Source organism: Dendropsophus ebraccatus, chromosome 3 (assembly GCF_027789765.1).
Source record: "Dendropsophus ebraccatus isolate aDenEbr1 chromosome 3, aDenEbr1.pat, whole genome shotgun sequence".
NCBI lineage: Eukaryota > Metazoa > Chordata > Amphibia > Anura > Hylidae > Dendropsophus > Dendropsophus ebraccatus.
The window spans coordinates 143,501,473-143,524,922 of record NC_091456.1 but is presented as its reverse complement, the minus strand read 5'-3'; the positions used below and the strand labels follow the sequence as shown (position 1 = coordinate 143,524,922).

The following is a 23,450-nucleotide window of genomic DNA, read 5'->3' as shown; positions in this document are numbered from 1 at the left end:
CAGGGCCCAAGGCGCGCAGGGAGTTCTGGGATGCGCGCGCTGCCGGGGGTAAGACGCGACACCCCCGGCAGCCGCGCAGCAGCCGGGGGAAGACGGAGCCCGACTCTTGTGACCGCAAGCAAAACAATGCTTGCGGTCACAAGAGTGATTGATCGGGGGGCCCCGCGGGCCCCCCTTGTGGCGGGCCCGGTCGCGGCGGCGACCCCCGCGACCACGGTGGCTACGCCACTGGGCGTAGTCTGTTCTTTACAGGAAGGATACGTAGTTCCAGCTCTGGCCTCACGGGGGCGCGCCTGACACGCATCTCTAGCACTCAGCCGAGTGTGGAAGGACGGGAGGTCAGGTGACGGGCCATGTGCGCAGCGGACCGGCGCAGTGGACGGATGGATGGGCGCTGTGTGCGGCGGCAGGGCTCGGTGTGTGCGGGCCGGTGGCGGGTGTGTATAGTGGGCACAGCACTGGTGATCGCCACATACCAGCTGACATACCATCTCCTGTGCTGTGCACTGCCCCCGGGGCTGACCATGGACCGGAGCCGAGGTAAGGAGCTGCTGTCAGTGCCCGGGGCCGGGTGTAATACGTACCTGTACCGCAGCCAGTCCCGATCCCTGCCACAGTGTAGCCTCCTGCCTCTGGGCGTCATTTACCTGCATTAGTCTGGGCTCGGCTGTACTATACATAGAATATGTCGCACACATGAGACACTTGTAGCCTATGTTTTCTATAGTGTTGTGAAGTTCCTGAAGATGTCGCAGTGACCAGCATGTCATTGTCCCCTAACCATTACCTCTATTCTGTATGTGGTGTTACAGCAAAGTCCACCTTCCTGACCACTGCCCCCCATTCACACCCCCTGACATATACCATGGCGCAGACAGGTAACGCTGTATAGATGTCGCAGTGACCAGCATGTCATTGTCCCCTGACCATTACCTCTATTCTGTATGTGGTGTTACAGCTAAGTCCACCTTCCTGACCACTGCCCCCCATTCACACCCCCTTTGGGGCTCCGCACCAGTATATACTGACATATACCATGGCGCAGACAGGTAACGCTGTATAGATGTCTCAGTGACCAGCATGTCATTGTCCCCTGACCATTACCTCTATTCTGTATGTGGTGTTACAGCTAAGTCCACCTTCCTGACCACTGCCCCCCATTCACACCCCCTTTGGGGCTCCGCACCAGTATATACTGACATATACCATGGCGCAGACAGGTAACGCTGTATAGATGTCGCAGTGACCAGCATGTCATTGTCCCCTAACCATTACCTCTATTCTGTATGTGGTGTTACAGCTAAGTCCACCTTCCTGACCACTGACCCCCATTCACACCCCCTGACATATACCATGGCGCAGACAGGTAACGCTGTATAGAGCACGGTCGGCTCAGGCAGAAACTGGTGTTTATGAGCATGAATCAGACCCTTTCCTTCATCAGGGTGGTTGATTTAGGGATCCCGCAGGTGTTAAGGGGGGATTCTCCAGCCCTTCAGCAGGGAGGCCCTTATGTTACTCTGTGCTGGTGCAGGGAATGATAAATTGTACAGTGGTTTGCAAGCATTGTTGAAGCTTTGTGGGCCGCCTCTGTTATTGAACACAACTTTGCCATATGAGATAATAGCTAAATAGCACCTGTAGCTAGGAAGCATGGGCTTCTTGGCTACAGATACACCCCGGAGGCATAACTCTCTAGTATGCTTTGAAACGGCTGAGCATCCAGTGCTGTCATTGTTTATAGGGGCTCTGACAATCTCTAAGGGGCTGGACTACTCATATTGGTGCAGGGAGAGACCAGTAGAGGGGACACAAGGGCCTTCATCCAACCCTCCTCGGTCAGATCTGGTATATGTTTCTCTAACCCTTTTCAAAAATAACCGCGCAGAAGAAATAAAAACCCATACCTGCCCCTCTGCTGGCAGCGTGTGCTGCCATTCTGGAGCCTAGCAGGAAATGCCCCAGTGACATCACTCTGAACTGCGGCAAGCAGACACCCATGGCTGCTGAGGTCTGGGAGTGGTTGCAGCATGCCGTCACTGGGCACTCATTTTTTTTTTCTTACCATCCCTGCTGCCCAGTCATTCCAAAACCCCTTCTACATCTTCCGGCCACCCGCTAAATGCTCTGACAGCTATATCTGAGACAGCCCGCTCAGCCAATCCGACTGAAGCGGAACAGTTCATGTGGAAAGGGGCATCAAAGATGCTCTTTATTATTTTCTATGTAAGGGTGGCACTGTATTAAAAAGACAGGATCTCTTTAAAGTCAATAGGCCTGGCACATGAATGCTCTGGCAAACATCAGAATACAGATGTTGTCCCAATGTATAACTATAATGTGATGTGAATGGGCCCTCTATAAATTACATATGTAGAAAGATATATATATAGCTGTGTATATTGTTGGTAATACTATAAAGATTTATATATAAAGTAAGCCAGGTATATCCAGCATATCCCTGGACGCGGTGGATGTATCAAAGCAGTCACTTTTCTTTGAGAATATGAGTCCCAAGCGGGTGTTCTCCTCTGTCCCACAGATGATCATTGCATTTTTTTCTTTTCTTAGGTCCATGGAATGAAAATATATTGGACTATTTCCTGAGCAAGGATCGGATAAAAGCCAGAGATGGGATAGAAATCCTCTGGGAGCATGCAACCAACAGCAAGGAGAAGTTACAGAAGGCTCTGCAGAGTGAGTTCTGTATCAGTACCAGATATACCTGTAGGTACAAGGGAGGAGATTTATTTAAGGCCCTATTACATGGGCCGACAGCGCTATTAGCGCTCATTTGCTTCTCGTTTCCCGCGGGTGAGTGCGGGAGGGCCGGGGGGAGCTGTGGGGGGGGGGGCTTCCCGGGTGATCGCTGATCGTCCTGGCAGCCCATAGGAAATAGCGGCAGTCTGCTGCCGCCTTTCCTATTCCACAGAGCTCCGGCAGCAGATCGTTGCTATATACGTCGTTTGTCTTTCAACATGTTGAAAGACAAACGACTTCAACGATCAGCCGACATGGACAATGTCGGCTGATCGTTGCCTCCTATTCCACGGGACGATTATTAACCGAATACGGCCAATAATCGTTCCGTGGAATAGGGCTTTAAGACTGGCTTAGCCAATCTTAAATCAAGCCCCGCTCCCATTCATTTGGACAAATTTACTAAAAGGCGCATGCCTTTTCTTGCCGGGCTTTCACAGTAGTCGATTTCTGACATGGTGTACTAGGCATGAACCTTAATAAATTAGGAGAACGGGGCTTACTCCTGGTGTACACCATGGAAAAAGGTGGAAAATGGAAAGGAAAAAAAAATCTACACCTTTTCTGTGGTGTACGCCAGGGGCGCTTATTGATAAATCTACTCCAAGGTGTTCTGTTCTGATCAGTAATGTCAGTGTAACAGAGACTGAACGCCCCTTATTTGTTTCCCATAAGTAATAAGGTAAATTGTGTTTTGTTTTTTCATGAATTCTGCATAATAAGTCTTAATTATGTTGTGTCTACAGCTCCTGTGCAGAGCTATGTGTCTCCATAGTGACTAAGTGTTATCCAGGTGTAGTCTGATCCTGCAGTCTGTCCCTTATATACTTTGTTTAGGGTGGATGGATCAGACTACACAGCATATTTTGTTGTCTGTTACCATGGAGATGCATACATTTGAAAAGGATCTTTAGAATCAAGTTTTAATCAAGGCCTATTGTGAATTCCCTCAGTTTTATACATTCACAGTAAAATGAATTGAATTTAACCCTGAAAGGATTACCTTGCAATGCATCCCCAGACTTAGGGGTGCACATATAAACCTTAGCAGTGGGGAGAATTGTTGTGCTTCAGTTTTAGGTATAATGGAGACTGTACTTTTAAATATTATTAACAGGTGATGTTCATATGATCGAGGCGGACATTCTCCTTCGAGGAACCGGAGATAAAGAACCTATAATGGCTCATCCTCCCGCAACAGACAGTGATATAAATCTTCAGGAGTGGCTGGACAAGGTGTCTATGTCTAATAAAGGCATTAAGCTCGATTTCAAAAGGTAAGTTATTCTATAGAGGTGAGAAGCAATGTATGAGCTTGGCTTCTTGGCCACACCATGGCAAACACTATGGGGGACATTTATTAAGTCCGGCGTTTTTTACGCCGGACTTATAAATGTCCCCGCATCTCCGGCACTACGGAGATTTATGTAGAGGCGGACTGCCTCTACATAAATCTTGTGTGCGTCGGTGCGCACAGCCGAAAACCTACGCCACCTGAAAGGTGGAGTAGGTTTTCGGCGTATATTTGCGCTGAAAAAATGATAAATCGAGCGGACTCTTGAGTCCGCGCCCCCCGTAACGCCCCCTCCACACCCTCTCCCTGCCCCCCAGCGTACTCGGCGGAAAGTGCCGATATGCAAATATTTTATTCGCAAATCGGCCATTTGCGAATAAGAAAATACGCAAATCGGCACTTTCCGCCGAAAATCATCCGTAGGTCAGATGATACATGTCGCCCTATGAGTTCTTCTAGTCCAGACACATTTATATAAACTGACTATATGACTGACCAAGCACTGCCAGGAGTATGAGACATAAAGGATCTCTGATGATCCTGTGTACAAAGATGCAAGCGTGGAGAACCTAATATTATGCCCTGTCCTTCAGCCTCCCCTCCTGTCCTCAGGTCTGTATATATGTAGCACAGGGCAGGCCACATGTTAGGTTTGTGCTGAGATCAGCCCTGGGACAAGCCATACAAGTTATGGTAAAAATGGTTTAGTCCAAAGAACATTCATCATACATTGCGGATAAACACAGGCATACATTCAGCAAAAGAGATTCATAAGCCAAGCGGCCTGATACCAGGAGTGAGTGAAATGTTGAATATTTGGAGACTAAAGAAAATATTTAACTGTTTATTATATATAAAAAAAAAAAAAGACCAGATTCATTAAAAAATATTTCATCTTGTTTATCTAGTCATACAACAATTTGTTGCTCCTTGCCCAGGTAGATGTCTTTCTGGGAAATGACAAGTGCATAGCATTCATCAGTGGGGCTCATGTTACAGAGGACATGGACTCGTTCCCAGGGACATAGTGATAGCTTGAGGACTAAACCAATGGAGCTTGCACAAAAATGTTTTTTACACTTTGTGCTGGCATAGGGAATTCTAAACCCCCTCTAAGGGAGAAGTGTGTAGTGGTTTACAAACTTTCTGTGTGTTTGAGGGATAATAGTATAGACCATATGTGCCCATGCCCATCTGAGGGGGAACGCCTACCATCCACCTAATTGCTGTGGGCTTCCTAGCTACAGATACATCCCTGAGGCATATCTCTAGTTTGGTATGTGCATTCTTCTTTGACTAATTGTTTACAGGGGCTTGGACTATCTCTAAGGGGCTGGACTACTCAGTTTATTATTTCCTGCAGGGAGACACCAGTAGAGGGGGCTCAAGGTCTGTTATATGTTTCTAATTGTCCTTGATTAGTTGGTGGGTGTACAAGAAGATGATCAATCCTCTAGGGACATGCTTATTGAAGGGGTCTTCCAGTTACTAGCACAGTGAAATGGAGCAGTGGTTGCATTTGTATACTGTCAATTAGCAGTGAGACCCCTACTGCTCAGAAGAACAACTGAGTATTTAATCACTGCTGAGACCCCCACCGGTCAGGAGAACAGCGCACAGGAGCACATAGTGCGTTTCCTCACTGTCAGACTTGTAATGAAGCTGCCTGGACGGAGATTGCTGTGAGGCAGGAAATTAAATTCACTATCATACACTTCTCCAAGCTGATTCTCCTGATTCCGATCTCCTTATGTCTCCTGTAACAGGTAGTGCCATAGCCAATATAGCCATGTGAGCCATCTTCAAGCAATCACATGGGATCTATGGAAGCAGCACTGCTACTTCTGTTGTATTGCAGACATAATGCTCATATAGGCATTGTGTACAGAGCGATTGGGAAGTCTGAAATGATAAAGCACAGTTTTTGCATTCTCTTGCAGGTGTCCGTCTGTCTCTGACACCTGTGCCAACACAGCACAATCTCCCATGCAACCAATATTCAAGAGCTTCATAAGAACACAGCACTTTAAGCTATAGGCATCAGCAGTTATTAATGGGTTAAAGCTGCTCTGTACTCACAATCTGCCCCCCCCTCCCCAAACCTGTGGTACAGTCAGATAGCAGCTTTTAATCCAAGATGTGTCCTGGGGTCCATTCTGCAGGTGATGCAGTTAATGTCCCAAAAAAATACTTTTAAGCCTGCAGCCCTCTGTCATACTGGCGTGGCCTAGAGTGCCTGTGCCCTAGGCCTGCACCGCCTCTCCGTCCCTCCTCCTCGTCGTCCTCATCATCATTAGTAATGCCCTGGAGGGATTTCTCCTATTCATCACCTGTCTAAACACTGCATAGGTGCCTTAACAATCCAGCACATGTGTACTGTTTAGACAAGTAAATATTAGGAGAAATCCTGCCTGGGGCATTTCTAATGATGAGGTGGGCAGGAAGGAGGGATGGAGAGGCATTGTAGGCCTAGGGCACAGACACTCTAGGCCACGCCAGTATGACACAAATCTTCAAGTTTAAATTTTTTTTTTTAGGACAATAACTGCATCACCTGCCGAACAGACCCCAGGACAGATCTTGGATTAAGAGCAGCTATCCGAAGGTACAAGTGAATTGGAGGGGGGGGGGGGGGGGCAGCTTGTGGGAACAGAGTCACTTTAAGTGCCATCTTACTTCTTGGCATTTTTCCAGGTAAAAAATGATGAAGGAGGTAGAGAAAAACATGTTATTTTAACCTTTTCTTTCCACCATTGTAAGGGTTTACGTTGTTATGAGCATTGGTTTGGGAACCAAAGTATATGTCACTATTTTTATAGTTATACTCCATAGATGTATTTGATGCGTTTCAGAGCGATCACTGGACCTGACCTACTACTCCCACACTATATTATGGATGGCTGGATGCAGAACAGCCCACGATGGGAAGTCTTAGTCTCGCAGATGCTGTTTGTAATAACATGATCCTTGCTGGTAAAGCTGTGAGGATGGCAGCCAGAACAGCACATCACATCTAGTGTGGGAACAAGAGGAGGTCTGTAAGTGAAGGAAACCCATAGATAACATGTAGAGATGAGAGAATCTACAGTATTAGTGAAGCAAAGCACTTTGCTGCGCTCAGCCATTGGCTTGTCAGCCAGTTGCTTTTGAACTCCACTCTGGGTCCTAGGAAAAGCTGGATGCAATGCAGTCCTGGAAGAAGTTTCCCAGGACTGCATCCAGTTTTTCCAGGCTCCCGGTGTGGAGCGCAGTTCAAAGGCAGCTGGCTGACAAGCTGACGGCCGAGCGCAGCAAAGTGCTTTGTTTCACTAATACTGTAGATTCTCTCATCTCTACTCTCATCTTTAACAAGTAAAGGAATACTTTAGTGACTAACAAGTGTCACATATTTCCACAATTCTGGCTTTATAATGGTAACTAAGTGCTACTGTAGCAGCAAAAAACTTCTACATCTTGCCTAATCCGGACGCAAGCTGCTTTCTTCTTAGAACAGTGGTACACCTGTTGCCTGGTTGCGTCTGGTATTGAAAAAGGGAATCTGTCAGGTCCATAAGAGGTACAGAGCTGCAGACACAGGAAGATAGGTGGTAAGGAGATAAAACAAGTGATGCTTTTGTCTTTGCTGATGGCCATTTGCAAAGTTATAAAATTGCGGTTTTCCTCAGAAGCTGAAGTGCCATTTAACTGAGTTGCAGTACCACACATAACTTGAGGTTGAAAGCGGCAATGTTTCTCTCACCCTGGATAACCCCTTTAATTCTAGTCCGTGTAGTGGCAAAATGAGACTCCCATGATTAGTACAGAAGCAATGACGGCCTCAGAACTCTGAATCAGTAAACAAGCTGTCTTCTTTAAAGCACACCTGTCACTTAAACTTTTGAGATGTCATCAGACATGTCAAACGTTATTGATCAGAGCAGTTCTCACTGCTGACATCTGCTCTGATCAGAAGATATAGCCGGGGATAGGTCACAATTCACGGCCGGCCCTGCAGTCCGTCAACATTTCCCCTAGAAGTCTAAAAGAAATTGACGGAATGCATAGCCAGCCATGGAGAGGATTGCGATCTGCCATGATCTTTCCCCAGCTATATCTTCTGATCAGAAGAAGTCTTAGCAGTGAGACCCACCCTGATCAATGACTTTTGGCATGTCAAACATTAGTTTTAGTGACCGTGCCCATTTAATATATCATATCCTATATGTCATGTATACCATTTACACCCAAGTGCGTATTTATAAAATGCCATTTCCTGTCACCGTACCTTGACGTTGGGAGGTAAAGGTCACATTCTTAAGAAGAATATGTATAAGGTTGACTCTTTCAGTGATTCTTTGCTGGTGTTGGCGGCTCCTCCCAGGAGCTGCATCCAGTTCCAGACATACACCCACCTCCAGTGCACCTACAACACCTGCCATACTGGATTGGGTAGCTGTGCTCTTACTGTGGCCTTGAGGCAGGGATGGGATGCCAAGGCAACTGGAGCATGAATAGGACATCAGGTCCTGATGCCTTTTTTAAGGGTTCTGCAGCTACACCCCTTCCTGACTGTGTCCATGTTGTTATCGACTTCTGATCCAGAGTCCTGTGTCCATTTCCTGGCAACCTCCTATGTTCTTGTCACGGCTCCATCAGCCCTGCCAACGTGACTAACTTTTCTTGGATGTTCAATCCTCCTGCAGCAAAGCCAAACCCTTTGGGGGTTAAACACTCTAGCTGCATATTAGCATAATAATAAAGATCTGCCATAGGGCATCACTATTACATGAAGCCACTAGGCTGCAGTATCCTTCTCCTGTGTGTTGTATATAAGAATGATTCTGATGAAGCGTTTTGCTTCTGTTTCCTAACCCTCTGTGCATTGACTGGTTCTTCACGGCAAGAAGATGTGGGCTGAACTAAATAATTTTTCAGGAGGATGCAGAACCCGTAGGTGTATTGTAAAGGTTAGAAAGAAAATGTCACTTGGGAAATTAATCTTCTAACGTTGCACCGCTCTATCAATAAACAAGGTGCCAAATGTTTTTAGAATTTTAATTGTGATCAAAACTTTACAAGCTTGATACATAAAGGAAATGAAAGAGTTATTAGTACCAAAAATCAACAATTCTGGCTTTGTTTTTTGTTTTGTTTTTCTCCAGATTTTTTTTTTTTATGGGAAAAGGGGGTCATTATTTTTATTACGAAGGATTTTTTAAAAACGTTTTTTATTTTATTTTCTATCAATACATTTTTAGATCCTCTAGCGCAGGGGTCCTCAACTGGCGGACCACTGTCCGGACCCCTGGTCAGACCTCCTAACCGCCCGGGACGGACCGGACCCGGGGCAGTTAGGAGGTCCCGCTCCCCACCGCAATGCCTCCCGCCCCATAGGTGTACTGTCCTTAGATGTCAGTACGCCTGTGGGGCTGGGGGCAGTGTCGGTCCGGCCCCCGGCTGATACGCGCTCTCTGGGGATGTCCCGGGGATTCATCAGTGACCTCAGTTCAGGCCGGCGGCGTACACTGAGGTCACTGGTGCGCGCTCTGCTGGGGAATCCCAGGGACGTCCCCAGAGAGCGCGTATCAGCCTGGGGCCGGACCGACAGGAGAAAAGAAGAAGACAGCCGCAGCGGGGGAGTGAGGTGCTAGGTGAGTTGTGGGTTGTTTTTTTTTTTTTTTTTTTGTCTGGGGGCCATCTATAAGGGGAGAGCGCACTGGGGGGCTATATACTCCTGGGGGAAGCTCACAGGAGGCTATATACTACAGGGGGAGAGCACAGGGGGCTCTATACTACTTGGGGGGCTATATACTACTGGGGGAGCTCCCAGGGGGCTATATACTACAGGGGGACAGCGCACAGGGGGCTATATACTACTGGGGGAAGCGCACAGGGGGGCTATATACTACTGGGGGGAGCTCACAGGGGGGCTATATACTACTGGGGGGACCTCACGGGGGGCTATATACTACTTGGGGAGAGCACAGGGGGGCTATATACTACTGGGGGAAGCTCACAGGGAGCTATATACTACAGGGGTCTATATACTACTGGGGGGAGCTCACAGGGGGCTATATACTACAGGGGGAGAGCACAGGGGGACTATATACTGCTGGGGGGACCTCACAGGGGGGGCTATATACTACTGGGGGAAGCTCACAGGGGGGCTATATACTACTGGGGGTAGCTTACAAGGGGCTATATACTACTGGGGGGAGCTCACAGGGGGCTATATACTACTGGGGGGAGCTCACAGGGGGCTATATACTACAGAGGAAGAGTGCACAGGGGGGCTATATACTACTGGGGGAGAGCGCACAGGGGGGCTATATACTACTGGGGGAGAGCTCACAGGGGGGCTATACACTACCGGGGGAGCAACAGGGGGGGTTATATATTACCAGGGCAGTCACCCCCTTTGTACCTAATATCAAAGTGCTGGTGAGAGAGAAAAAATGCCAGTTTTCCCGCTAATAAGCAGCATTCTGTATGTAAATAGTTGAACGTTTGTGAAAATTAACAAAACACGTTTCCTACTGATGTTCAGCTCGGACCTTCACCTGACAATAGACCCCGGGAAAGTGGACCTTCACTAAAAGTTGTTGAGTACCCCTGCTCTAGCGGGAACTTGCACAACCATCTTCATCATCATCTTTGTAGCAGACAGATATTCCTTTGGGGATCGTCAGGTTTATGCTCCCGGTACACGGCTTTTTCTGTGGTAGACATATCCTTCTCTAGTTAATAGCTGTCATGTTTATCTTACTGATGTGTGACTATGACACTGTGCATTCTCAGCTTCCAGGAAATGGTGCTATCCTCTAGGGTAATGGATTCTAAAAAGATAATCGTCGAAGGAGTTTTCTCATGACAAGCATGTTTAGTGTATTGATGGAATATGTTACAATTGCAATATGGGTGGAACATGTTTGTATGAAGAATCTGTATGACATGTTGCCGTCCTGAAACTTATCCAGGATTATAAAAAGCGCCACTGTCTCCAGGTTGTGTGTGATATCACAATTCAGTTACGTTCACTTTAATGGAACAGCTGCAAAACCACATCCCAATTGAGGACAAGGAGTTGCTGTTTCTGGGAGAAAGCAACAATGTTGTTTTAAGCTTGCACAACCCCTATAATAAAAATAATTTATTGTACACACAGACTGCCTGGTGTACTTGGCTGACCTACTTGTCATATTGTCAGGATGATCAGTAAAGTCAAACAGAATAGCTATCAGCCTTTGGCTGTTGTGATTTTCAATTTAGACCCAATTCACATTAGTTTTTGCACACATTGATTTATAACACATATACAGTTTACTGTAACATATTACTAGTGGACCCCTTGGCCTCTACTAGTGTCTGTGTAGTCTTATTTCCTGAACTTACATGACTTATGGAATAGGAATTTAGTGAATAGGGCCTTATTAGTGTATGATCAAGGAAAGTATATGAAGAAGCAGAGCATGCTGCATAGGACAGAACTTTCCAAGGTTAGTCATGGGTGTTCTGTTTAATTAAACATGTACACACTGTATATGGCACAATGGCAGTGAAGAGTAGCTGCATTATCTTCCCTGGTATGTGGGGTTTACATGCAGTGTCAGGACAAGCTGTAGAATATCCATTTTAGAGTTCAGGGCACATTGGACTGAAAATGTCCCTGTCACTTAAAAAACAAAAAACTTTTGATGGGTCAGATTCTTGGCTAAATGCTTCAGCTTCTGGCTCTCGGCAGTTTCCAACCCTGCTCCATAGACTTATAATGCTTGCAATGCATATTGTATCCTACAGCAAGATGCAAAAGACACCACTTATTTACTTGATTTTATATTTTTTACTTCATAGTATGGAAGCTGTTCTACCTTCTATGAAAATCCTGGATACAATGAGGGATAATCTCCATCAACCTGTTTGGATAAATGCAGACATCCTTCTTGGCCCCGGTGGAACTCTCAGAGTGGATGGAACAGAGTTTCTTCAGGTTGTCACCTCCTTCTTCTCAGATGTTACTCTGTCATTGGGCTGGACGACAGCCTGGCATTCTGACACACCTAATGAAGGTATAACCTGGGTATATTACTGTTATCATTGCTTCTTACTTTCTCACATGTACGGTAAATACATTTATGGCTCTGAAGTAGTCTTTAGGGGTCCAATGGGTGGTCTTGCTTCTATCTGTCATCTATCTTTTATACAGGGAAGGCTGCCAATCATGTGGCGAGACAACCCATTGGACCCCTAAGCCAAAAATTAACAGGAATTTTTGTTATGAGTTAAAGTATGTGTATGTATGTGTGTGTGTGTGTGTGTGTGTGTGTGTGTGTGTATATATATATATATATATATATATATAAATATCCTCTGCTCATCCACCTGTATACCATTACGTCTGCAGTCTTTACATGGCAGGTTTCCCTGAGCCTATGAGGCCAATATGAGCAGGAGCCATGTGCTATGTAATAATCCGGGTATTTAACCCCTTAAGGTCAAAGCCAATTTTCGTTTTTGCGCTTTTGCTTATTCCATTTTAAGTTTAAAAGTCAATAGCGCTTGCATTTTTTCACCTAGAGACGTATATGAGCGCTTATTTTTTGCGAAACCAATTGTACTTTGTAATGACAGGCATTATTTTTCCATAACATATGCTGCTAAACCGGAAAAAAATCATTTGCGCTGTCAAATTGAAAAAAAAACTAATTTGTTTTGATTTCGGGGAGTTTTGCATTTATGCCGTTCGTCCCATGGTAAAACTGACTTGTTATGCATGTTCCTCAAGTCGTTACGATTACTATGATATATAACATGTATAACTTATATTGTATCGGATGGCCTGTAAAAAATTCAAACCGTTGTTAACAAATATAAGTTCCTTAAAATCGCTCCATTCCCAGGCTTATAGCGCTTTTATCCTTTGGTCTATGGGGCTGTGTGAGGTGTCATTTTTTGCGCCATGATGCGTTCTTTCTATCGGTACCTTGATTGCGCATATACGACTTTTTGATCACTTTTTATTACATTTTTTCTGGATTTGATGCGACCAAAAATGCGCAATTTTGCACTTTGGAATTTTTTTGCGCTGACGCCGTTTACCGTGCGAGATCAGTGATGTTATTAATTAATAGTTTGGGCGATTACGTGTGCGGCGATACTAAATATGTTTATTTATTTGTTTATTTATTAATTTATATTTATAAAATGGGAAAAGGGGGGTGATTTGGACTTTTATTAGGGGAGGGGATTTTTTATTAATAAAAACACTTTTTTACTTTTTTTTTTTACTGTAACTAGAAGCCCCCCTGGGGGACTTGTATATAGACAGCACTGATCTCTCATAGAGATCAATGCTGTGTATATACACAGCAAAGATCGATTAGATCGGTCATAGATTACTATGGCCTGCTGCAGGCCATAGCAATCTATTGCCGAGCCGGGATCAGCGTCATTCCGACGCTGAGGCCCGGGCCGGCCAGAAGAACGGATCTCCCCCCCGCGATCGCATCGCGGGGGGGAGATCCGACCCACTAGACACCAGGGATAGTGTGTATAAAGCACTTCAATGCAGCTGTCAGGTTTGACAGCTGCATTGAAGTGCTTAATTAGCCGGCGCGGCAACGGGACCCGCGCCGGCTAATAGAGGCACTGCCCGGCTGCACGTGTCAGCCGGGATCCGGCCGTTCAGAGCGGGGGCCCGGCGGGACCCCGCTCTAAACACCCTCCGCGGCACCATGACGTATCCGATACGTCATGGGTCGCTAAGGGGTTAAAGATATTTCTTCTTCACCTTTTGGCCTTTTGATTGCCTGTGTTCCTAATACTCAGCAATGTCTACTGTGCTTATACTATATTTTACTGTATGGGTCGTGGATCCTAGTACAGAAGTTTGGATCATTTACCTCTTTGAGGCGAGGTATAGATAGTGCTGACCCTGAGCACCTGTTTGTTCCGTCACTCGATGATGTGATCGCTTTTACATTCAGCGAATTCAATTATTTCTCTGATAAACGCCGCACATAGTCGCTCGTCAATATACTTATCACTGAGAGGTAAATGCCTCTTTCCTGCTGCTGAACAAAGACTGGCCTTGATGTAAAGAGTAGAACAGGTTGGATATATCGTTCATGATGACGCCGTGCACATAACGTCTGTATCTGAAGGTTATTGATGGTTATGAAAACAAGCTTTTTGCCACTTCTCTAGTGTTGTGCATAAAGTCAGAAAGTGGGGTGACAGTATATTTTATATATCAGATTCTCCTAGACTGCCCCCCACCCCCACCAGCCCCCATGTGTTCTGCCTCTTTCTTACCAAGAAGTAGCTAGTGAAAACACTTGAATAAAAGTCTTTGGCTTTGTACAAAACTTCGATATTTTATTTCTTTGTGAAAAAGGTCAAAACAGAAATCGGCACATTGCAAAAGCAAAAGTGATGTGTTCATGACTAAGTGTCCCTGTTGTTATAACTTTCAAAATCTAAATCAACAGCAGACGTGATATAAAGCAAGTTTGCAATATACATTCATTATTTTTGTTGTTATCATGCTGTAACACAAAGCTATACTTACCAGCAATCCAGGTCTAGTCTCCTCAAGGCAGATTTTCTGACAATACAGAGTGTCACGGCTCAATGTGTCCATCAGTCTCATGACTGCTTTCTCTCTGTGATCGCTCAGATGGCCTGGGATACACAGGACTTCCTGTTTTATGACTGCTGTGTTGTCTATAATAACAAACAAAAAAAATGAATGTAATTTGCAAACTTGCTTTATAACTTGCTGGTTATAACGACATTGACACTTTAACATTAGAAAGACAAATGCATTGACAATGAGGACCGTCCATGTATTAACGCTTTGACCTGTATTATGGTCAGAACTCAATGTGATTCATCGTGAGTCCATTACCTTTATGTGTTTGTAGGTTAAGGGTGCATTCACACGTACAGGATCTTCAGCAGATCTACAGCAGATTTGATACTGTGTTCAGTTATTTAGATCAAATCTGCTGCGGATCCGCAGCATAAAATCTGCTGCAATATGGTGTGTGTGTGTGTGTGTGTGTGTGTGTGTGTGAAGCTACCCTAAGGGTAGCTTCACACATACCGCTGCGAGTCGGCTAGGTCCTGGCCGATCACTTTCACTACATACACACACAGCGGTCTGAACAACCGCTGCGTGTATGTAATTCTGCCGGACGCTTAACCCCTTCAGCTGCCGCCCGGCTCCCACTCTGTATACATTACCTGTCCTCGCTGCAGGGGTCCCGGCGTACTGCTCTCCCGCCCGGCCAATCAGTGCATGCGGCAGGGCAACACACTGATTGGCTGGGCGGGAGAGCAGTACGCCGGGACCCCGTGCAGCGAGGACAGGTAATGTATACAGAGCGGGAGCTAAAGGAGTTAAGGGGCCGGCAGAATTACAACGTTCAGACCGTTGTGTGTATGTAGTGAAAGTGATCTGCCAGGACCTAGCCGACTCACAGCGTTATTAACGCTGCGAGTCGGTACGTGTGAAGCTTCCCTAAGGGTCCATTCACTCGTACAAGATCTGCAGCAGATTTGATGGCGCAAATTTGAAGTTACAGATTCAAAGCAAATCTGCACCAGATCTTGTACGTGTGAACGCACCCTAAGGAGTATTCCCATCTCATGGATAGGGTATAAGTAGCTGATCATCGGGATACAACTGCAGGGACCCCCCACTGATGCCCAGAACAAGAACCAAAGTCTCCCAGGCATAAATGGTGGAAATGGAAATGCTTAGTAGCCCATTCATTGCAGGGAAATTCTCAGTGTTGCTGTAGGTCCCTGCAGGCAGATCCTCACTGATCAGCTTGTAATTCCCCTTCCTATGGATACAGTTTTTGTGCAGGATTTAAAAGCAAGATCTGCTGTGTATTGCGTTTTAGCACAGAAACCTTTTGATGATGGACTAAACACAGTCAGTAGTAGTCTATGTTCTGTCCATTGGCCTGCTGACCAAATGTCAGAGCATACGGTGCCATAACTTCTTGACAGATTGAGGCCTAAACCAGATGACCTTACAGTAGACAACGTTGGTCATTTTTCGTGTTGTTTTTAGGCTACAGCTGGGAGATGGTGAGAGAAATGGAGAACATCTGTAAAAACCTGAACCAGCCAGTGACATTCCCAGTCAGGGCAGCTTTAGTGCGACAATCGTGGCCTCAACTCCAGTGGTTGCTGCAGTCATCAGACAGGTACGATCATACCTATTACTCGATATCATTGAAGTCATAAGTTTTCATTCACTTAAATTTAAGTCATTACAACTAATTTCTCCCCTCAACAGATTCCATGTCAACCTATACTCTTAGCAAGTTGGTTAGATCTTCTTAGGTCCCTCCACAAGTCTGGTGTGTGCTTGGGAGCAGTTTCTAAATGCCTGAAGGTCCCACATTCATCTTGCATATATCAACCACTATGATATGCAAGTGTACCTACCATAAGTCCATGTAATCATCCGTATTGTACAATAAGGACACCTCTTCTGTCTCCTTGAGACAAATGGACTTTGCTGCAAAAGAAACAGATACAAAACTATCTATATCCAAAAATAAGTCCTATTAGGCTGGTTTCACACTACATTTTTGCAATCCGTTTTCCTTATCCGTTTTTGCAAAAACTGATAAAAATGCATCCGTTTTTTTTTTAACATATACAAAAACATAGCTGACCTTTTTTGTGAAGGTTAAAAAAAACAGATGTGTTTTGATCCGTTCGTTGTATAATGGAAGTCAATGGAAAAACAGATTAAAATGCATCCGTTGTTCCGTCCGTCTTTTTTAAAATCTGTTTTTTTTCATCCGCTTTTGCAAAAAACGGATGAGAAAAAAAAAAAAAAAGATTTCAAAAACGTAGTGTGAACCCAACTTCAGCCACATGACCTGAAAGGCTGCTTAGCAAGGAAGAAGTCTGTTCCAAAAAAAACCATAACATAACCATAACCTGCTTACAGCCTGCAGTTGCACTGTGACTTTTTGCTAACTTATGTCAGAGGGATGATAGACCCCCCCCCCACCCACCCACCGGAAGATCAGATTTTTTGGTGCGAAATGTGTTCTGGTGTGATGAAGCGAAATCTAAACTGGTTAACCAAACAACACCATCCCAGCCATGAAGTGGGTTGGGGTGGCAGCATCAGTTGTGGAGGAGTTCTACTGCAGGAGGGGCTGAAGCACTCTACAATAGATGGAATTATAAGGAAGGAAAGTTGTGGCGATGCTCGCACAGCATCTGAAGACATCAGCCAGGAAGTTAAACCAAAGATTTTTTAATCTAAGGACAAAAACTGTCTGGTTTTGCCCATAGTAACTAATCACATCCCAGCTTTAATTTTTCCCGGCCCTTGTAAAGGTATGAAAGCTGAGCTGTGATTGGTTGACATGAGCAAAACTAGACCGTTTTCTTCTCCGACTAATTGATAGATCTGGTCCACTGCATTCATTTTAGCAGAAGTCCTAATAATTTACCCTTTGGCTTATTGCAGGTACAGCCTCACCATCTGGTCAGGAAAGGACGATATCTACCCCACAGAGGATCTGCTCTATGCTCGGGAGCATTCAGGGAAAGATAGGATATTTTATGATGTCTTTGAACCTCAAAACAGTGAACTGAAGCAGGTTGTGAAACAGAAGCAACAAGATGGCCAGTATTACTGAAGACACAGGCAAAGGAAGGTGGTTGTGGGCCCGTGTGCTGATCTTCTACATATCAATAACCAGGAACATAATAACAGGGATGATAAATGAAATGGGTGGCCCCTTCTTGACACCCCCTTTTATTAAGCCTTTCTGGCTGGGTCATGACTTGTAAAGACTCTTAACTGGTCTTCTGCTGCTTTAAGGGGAAAAAAACCTGGCCCTAATACTGTGCTTTCATGTTTTTTTTTTGTAATGATTTCCTATGACATTTTAACAATTTTCTATTTTTCTACTTGTTGTATTGGATAATCTTGAAATCTTGCAGTTTTACTTTGGCCACTAAGCCTAATAATAAGCTAACACTTCCTGTTCTGTAGGAGAATTCTTCAGAAGCATTCTTATGACAGGCAGGGTCACGGTGAACAGTGATGCCAGTATACACAGTGGGTGTAAACCGGGTGTGCATCCATTAAAATGGAAAATTTTTGTAAAAGAAAAAATCTGACCAAAAAGAATAATGTTCTAGTGAGATTTTTCTTAGTTATATTTTGCAGCTGTAGCTGTGGTCTGTAAATGGTTTGCAACATATAAACGTGATCTCATTGTTAAAATGTATCACTCAGGAGAAAGGTCCTACAAAAGATATACCATGGAACACAGTCAAGATGGTCATCAAGAAGTGGATAAAACTTGGCACAGCAGTGACATTACTAATAACTGCATGTCCCTCAAAAATTTATGAAAAGACCTGAAAAAAAAATTGGTTGAGGAGGCTGCGAAGAGGCCTGCAGCAATTAATCTAATCATTTATTGTTTAACCTGGAGAGGGCGCTATGCCCTGGAGATACCCTCATAATCTGACAAGTTTGGAGTAAGCAAGGATTGCCTAGTGTAGTTGTGTCATGCTGATACACTTTCATGAATTCAAAGGGTACTTCAAGAAAGTACAGGGCTGGCAAAAATAATCTTTACCCTTTACAGTAAAATCTGCATCATAATTTCACTTCCCTCTCAAGAATGTAAATATGAAAGCAGGCATTTATATTAATGTTTTGGAATAACATTTATTTAATTATTGGGTCCTCAGTGTGATTACTTTATACATGATGGAGCCAAGGCCATGACAAAGTTTCTCAATGACCATTGGTTAATGACCAATGTTCAAATTTTGGAGTGGCCAGATAATTTGCCTGACCATAAAGTGGAACTCCACATAGGGAGAACTTGTTTACTATTAAAAGTACATTAAAAGTTATATAGATGTGTCTATGCACTGTATTACCATATCTGTCACACTGGTGGCTGATTGAAATCCAGGTAGTGAAGAAAAATGGCCTCTGTGCGAATCCACTTTCTCCTGCTCCCACTGCTCTTCATCCTTAGGAGACAAATCTTCCATGCCTCTGTCTCACATTGTGTGTGTTTGCTGAGTGCAGGCTGATGATGCAGACAGGGGGCAGGGCGTGATGTCACAGGAGGCTTGGCTAGATACCCCAATCCCCTAAGTGATTCACCATCTCTGAGCAGCCAGAAGCTGGTGCTGCAACTTTGCTGATTGTGCAAACCTCTGCAGTAAAATTCAGGCTATGTTCACACATGTTGGAGTTCCATTGCAGTACTGCAGCGTAGTCACAAAAATTATGCAGTAACACAAATGATGGTAGATGGCAGAGAGGATCAGATCTGGCACTGCCAATCCCAAGGCATAAACAGTATATCCCATGTAAGATAATATCTGATACACTCCTTATTGTGGGGCTCAACCTCAAAGATAAAAGATGCTTGATCATAATATGTGCGTGGAGATGAAAAGAAAAAGTTTTTTATTTTATTCATATATCGCCGTTACAGGTAGAGAATACAGTGTCAACAAAAAAACAAAGTTATTGTACCTGTTCCGCGCATATGATAAAATGTGAAATAGACTGTTGAAAAAGCCCTACACTATGGGCGTATAACCAGTACTAACCTCCAGGTAGACGTTCTATCCAGGCTGAGGTTTGTCAGGTAATCCACTGCCTGCATCCGCTCTGGGATAGTGTGAAAAGAAGCTAGCAATCCTCACTCCAGATGGTGGTGTAACGATTGTTGAAGAGAGTTGCAGTCTGTTTGCTCCAATTGAAATATCCTCTTCACAAGGGACGTGCTCCGGCCGTTAGCACGTGCAACACTTGCAATGTAAAAGTCTTTTGCAAGGTAGTGTGATGTCAAAAACTACTGAAGCTGGGAAACACCTCGACATGTTTAGGTGGATCCGCCCTCCTTTCTCAAGAGTATCTGCCTCCTCGTATGTGTTTTGTCTATGCTTCTGCAGAAGTTTCATTTTTTTCCCCCCTCTTCCTGAATTTCTCCTTCAACCCCACAGAAAATGTCTGGAATTTAATGAAAAACAAGGTTCAAAAGAAAACACCTGGAAACATTAACGATCTAATGGAGGCGCTGAAGAGACTGTGGGCAACCAAGGACTCCACGTACTTCACCAGCCTTGCTGATTCATGCCTAAATGGCTGCAGATCTAGTTATAAAATGTAAGGGTGACGAAATACTAATTGTAATGAAAAAGCCACAATAAAACTCAGAATGTTAAGATTTTTTTGGTTTGGTTGACTTCCCTTTGTTCTTAAAATGAACTGTACAGATTGACATTAAAGGTGGAGAAAGTTCTGAAATCATTTTTCTTGGTCTTATTTAGTTTTACATTACAAAAAAACCTTTCATTTTAACAGGCTTGTGTTAGAAAAAAACAACAACAACCTGAATAGGTGATGCTCCCCTCCCCCCCCCCCCCTTCCTACACAGGTCACAGAGGATGCCTAGAAGTATGCCTTTGGAGCTTGCTATAAATCATATCTCTAAATGCTATCTAGAGAGGTCAGGCAATATGGCTGCCTCTGTAATAGGGTCCAAAAAATTTCATTAAAACAAAATCCAATTAGAAAAACCCTAATCAGAAAGAAAACTAGGTGACCTAGAAAATAAAACTATTAAAGGGGAACTACAGTGATTTTTTTTTTCTTTCAAATCAACTGGTGTCAGAAATTTATAAATTTATATGGATTTGTATAGTTCTTCTATTTAAAAATCTATAGTCTTCTACTATCATCTGCTGCATGTCCTGCAGGAAGTGGTCTATTCTTTTCAGTTTGACACAGTGCTCTCTGCTGCCACCTCCTGTCTGACAGGAACTTTTCAAAGCAGTATCAAAACCTCATAAAAAAACCCTTTTCTACTTTTCACAGTTCCTGTCACGAACAGGAGGTGGCAGCAGAGAGCACTGTGTAAGCCTTCCTGCAGGAAGGACGGCAGGTGATAAGTACTGGAAGACTTTAGATTTTTAAATAGAAGTACTCTACAGATCTCTGTATAACTTTCTAACGCCAGTTAATTTGAAAGAAAAAAATATAGAGCACATGGGAGGAGAGACACATGGAAGGGATATCCCTGGCCAGTAGCCATGCTTGCAGTATCTCTCCCTTCCTGCATGTGGTAAGTATGTACTATAGTGTATGTATTGTGACAGTGCCTGCCATGCCTGATCCACTGGTACAGTCTGGCTGGGTCAGACAGCAAAGTGCTGATCTGTGTACTGACAATAAAATTGCATGATTTGGGATTCGTACTGTTTGTGCTATTCTCTAATAATAATTGATACAGTTAATAATAATTAATACCAAAAGGCTTTACATGTGCAGTTATCTCTGGGGAGTATTTGTAGTGGTGTGTGCCGTAAAAGATGGACTGTCACCTTGTTGTTGCGTTTTGGGCATAGCACTGCTGCTTATAACACATGTAAATGCACAGGGTGCTGTCTCCACCTAAGATGCCTTGTTCAGGATACACAGAAGCAACGAGTGCAGAGAAAATGGTTGGTGAGTCTGTCCTGAACCTGTGGTGACCTACAGATAGAGCGTATTTATGGTGCGTTCACACCTACAGGATCTGCAGCTGATTTTCTGCAGCAGATTTCAGTTAAATAACTGAACACAGCATCAAATCTGATGCTGTGTTCAGTTATTTAACTGAAATCTGCTGCAGAAAATCAGCTGCAGATCCTGTAGGTGTGAACGCACCCTTACAATAGTAATGAAGCACTTTGTTATCTCTGCAATCTGTTCATTAGTCGGCTGCCATTTAACTAACTGTTGCTCCTCCCCGGGAGCTGGGAAAAGTTGGATCTAGTCCTGGTAAACTGGGAAAAGCTTCCCAGGACTGGATCCAGCTTTTCCCAGTACCCGGGGAGGAGCAGCAGTCCGTTATAAGGGTGGGTTCATACTGAGGAATTCTCGAGGAATTGTAGAGGAAAGTTTTCTGCTTGAAATTCCTCGCCTATTCAGCTCTGGCAGAATTTGAGTGGAATGTAAGCGGAATTTGAGCAGAATTAAAGCCCCATTGACTCCTATAGGATTCCTCTAGCGGAATCCGCCCAAAGAATTGACATGTCAATTCTTCAGGCAGAAAGCGGATCTGCGGCGGAATTTTCAGCGCGGAAATTCTGCTGTGTGAACAAATAAGCAGAAAGCCCATTAAAGGGGTTGTACACCAAAAAATGTTTTCTTTTAAATCAACTGCTGCCATAAAGTGCCAGAGATTTGTAATTTACTTCTATTAAAAAATCTTGTCTTCCAGTACTTATCAGCTGCTGTGTGTCCTGCAGGAAGTGGTGTTTTCTTTCCTGTCTGACTCAGTGCTCTCTGTTGCCTCCTCTGTCCATGTCAGGAACTGTCCAGAATAAGAATAAGTCTGGTTTGGGTAACAGCAGGGACAACCTATCCAAATGTGAAAGACAAGCATTATACAAACTTACACACAATCCCAACATTGTAATACGCAGGTCGGACAAGGGTGGGTCTGTGGTAGTAATGGATCATGGCTTGTATGTGAGAGAAATAGAAAAAATTCTATCAGATCCATCTACCTATAAGGAATTAGCCTCTAATCCAACCACAATTATAACCAAAAAACTCACTAATATAGTGGACACAGGAGTAGAACTAGGTATTCTAAACGCCAAACAACAAAGTTATCTCATCCCTGAATATCCTGTCTTAGCTATTTTCCATGCACTCCCGAAGACTCACAAGGGGGTTTTCCCCCCTCCACTTCGCCCTATTGTGGCAGGCATTGGTTCTCTTTTAGAGCGCCTTTGCAAATGGGTAGACGAATATCTACAACCATTAGCTAAAAGAACGATAGGTTTTATTAGGGATAGTAAAAGCCTGTTAGCAGCGATTGAACATCTACCACGTATGGAGGGAGGGGCATGGCTTTCATGTGATGTGGTCGCTCTTTATCCGAGCATACCACATGAAATTGCTATAGTGGCCTTAAAATATCATTTATACTAATATAGCAATTACGACAGAACCTTGTGTGATTATCTAATAATGGTGGTAGAATTTTTGCTTACAAATATTTTTTTTTCCTTTTGGAGATCGCTTTTTTCTACAAATCAATGGCTGCCCGATGGGTGCATGCTTCTTGCCTTCACTAGCCAACATATTCATGGCTTACTGGGAGGAGGTTGTCTTGTTCAGTACCTGTAATCCGTACAGAGAATTTATTCTCTGGTACGGGAGGTTTATAGATGACCTCCTCCTAGTCTGGCGTGGAGGCGAGAGGCATGCCTTAGAATTTGTAAAGTATATTAACGGTAACACCTTAAATTTAAAATTTACTCACCAATTTGATCCGGTGTCCAATGCATTTTTGGATCTAAAATTGTGTCTAAATGATGGACAGATTGCAGTCATCCCAAC

The 23,450-nt window shown here is 44.2% G+C and overlaps 1 protein-coding gene across 1 annotated transcript; it reads left to right on the top strand.

Moving 5' to 3' along the window:
• Window positions 1-23: 23 nt before the first annotated feature.
• Window positions 24-20,363, top strand: FAM151B (family with sequence similarity 151 member B). Its single transcript, XM_069962860.1, has 6 exons — window positions 24-540; window positions 2,572-2,697; window positions 3,878-4,037; window positions 11,885-12,099; window positions 16,116-16,251; window positions 17,541-20,363. The coding sequence occupies exons 1-6, from the start codon at window positions 354-356 to the stop codon at window positions 17,710-17,712; spliced, it is 996 nt and encodes a 331-aa protein (XP_069818961.1). The 5' UTR covers window positions 24-353; the 3' UTR covers window positions 17,713-20,363.
• Window positions 20,364-23,450: the final 3,087 nt, after the last annotated feature.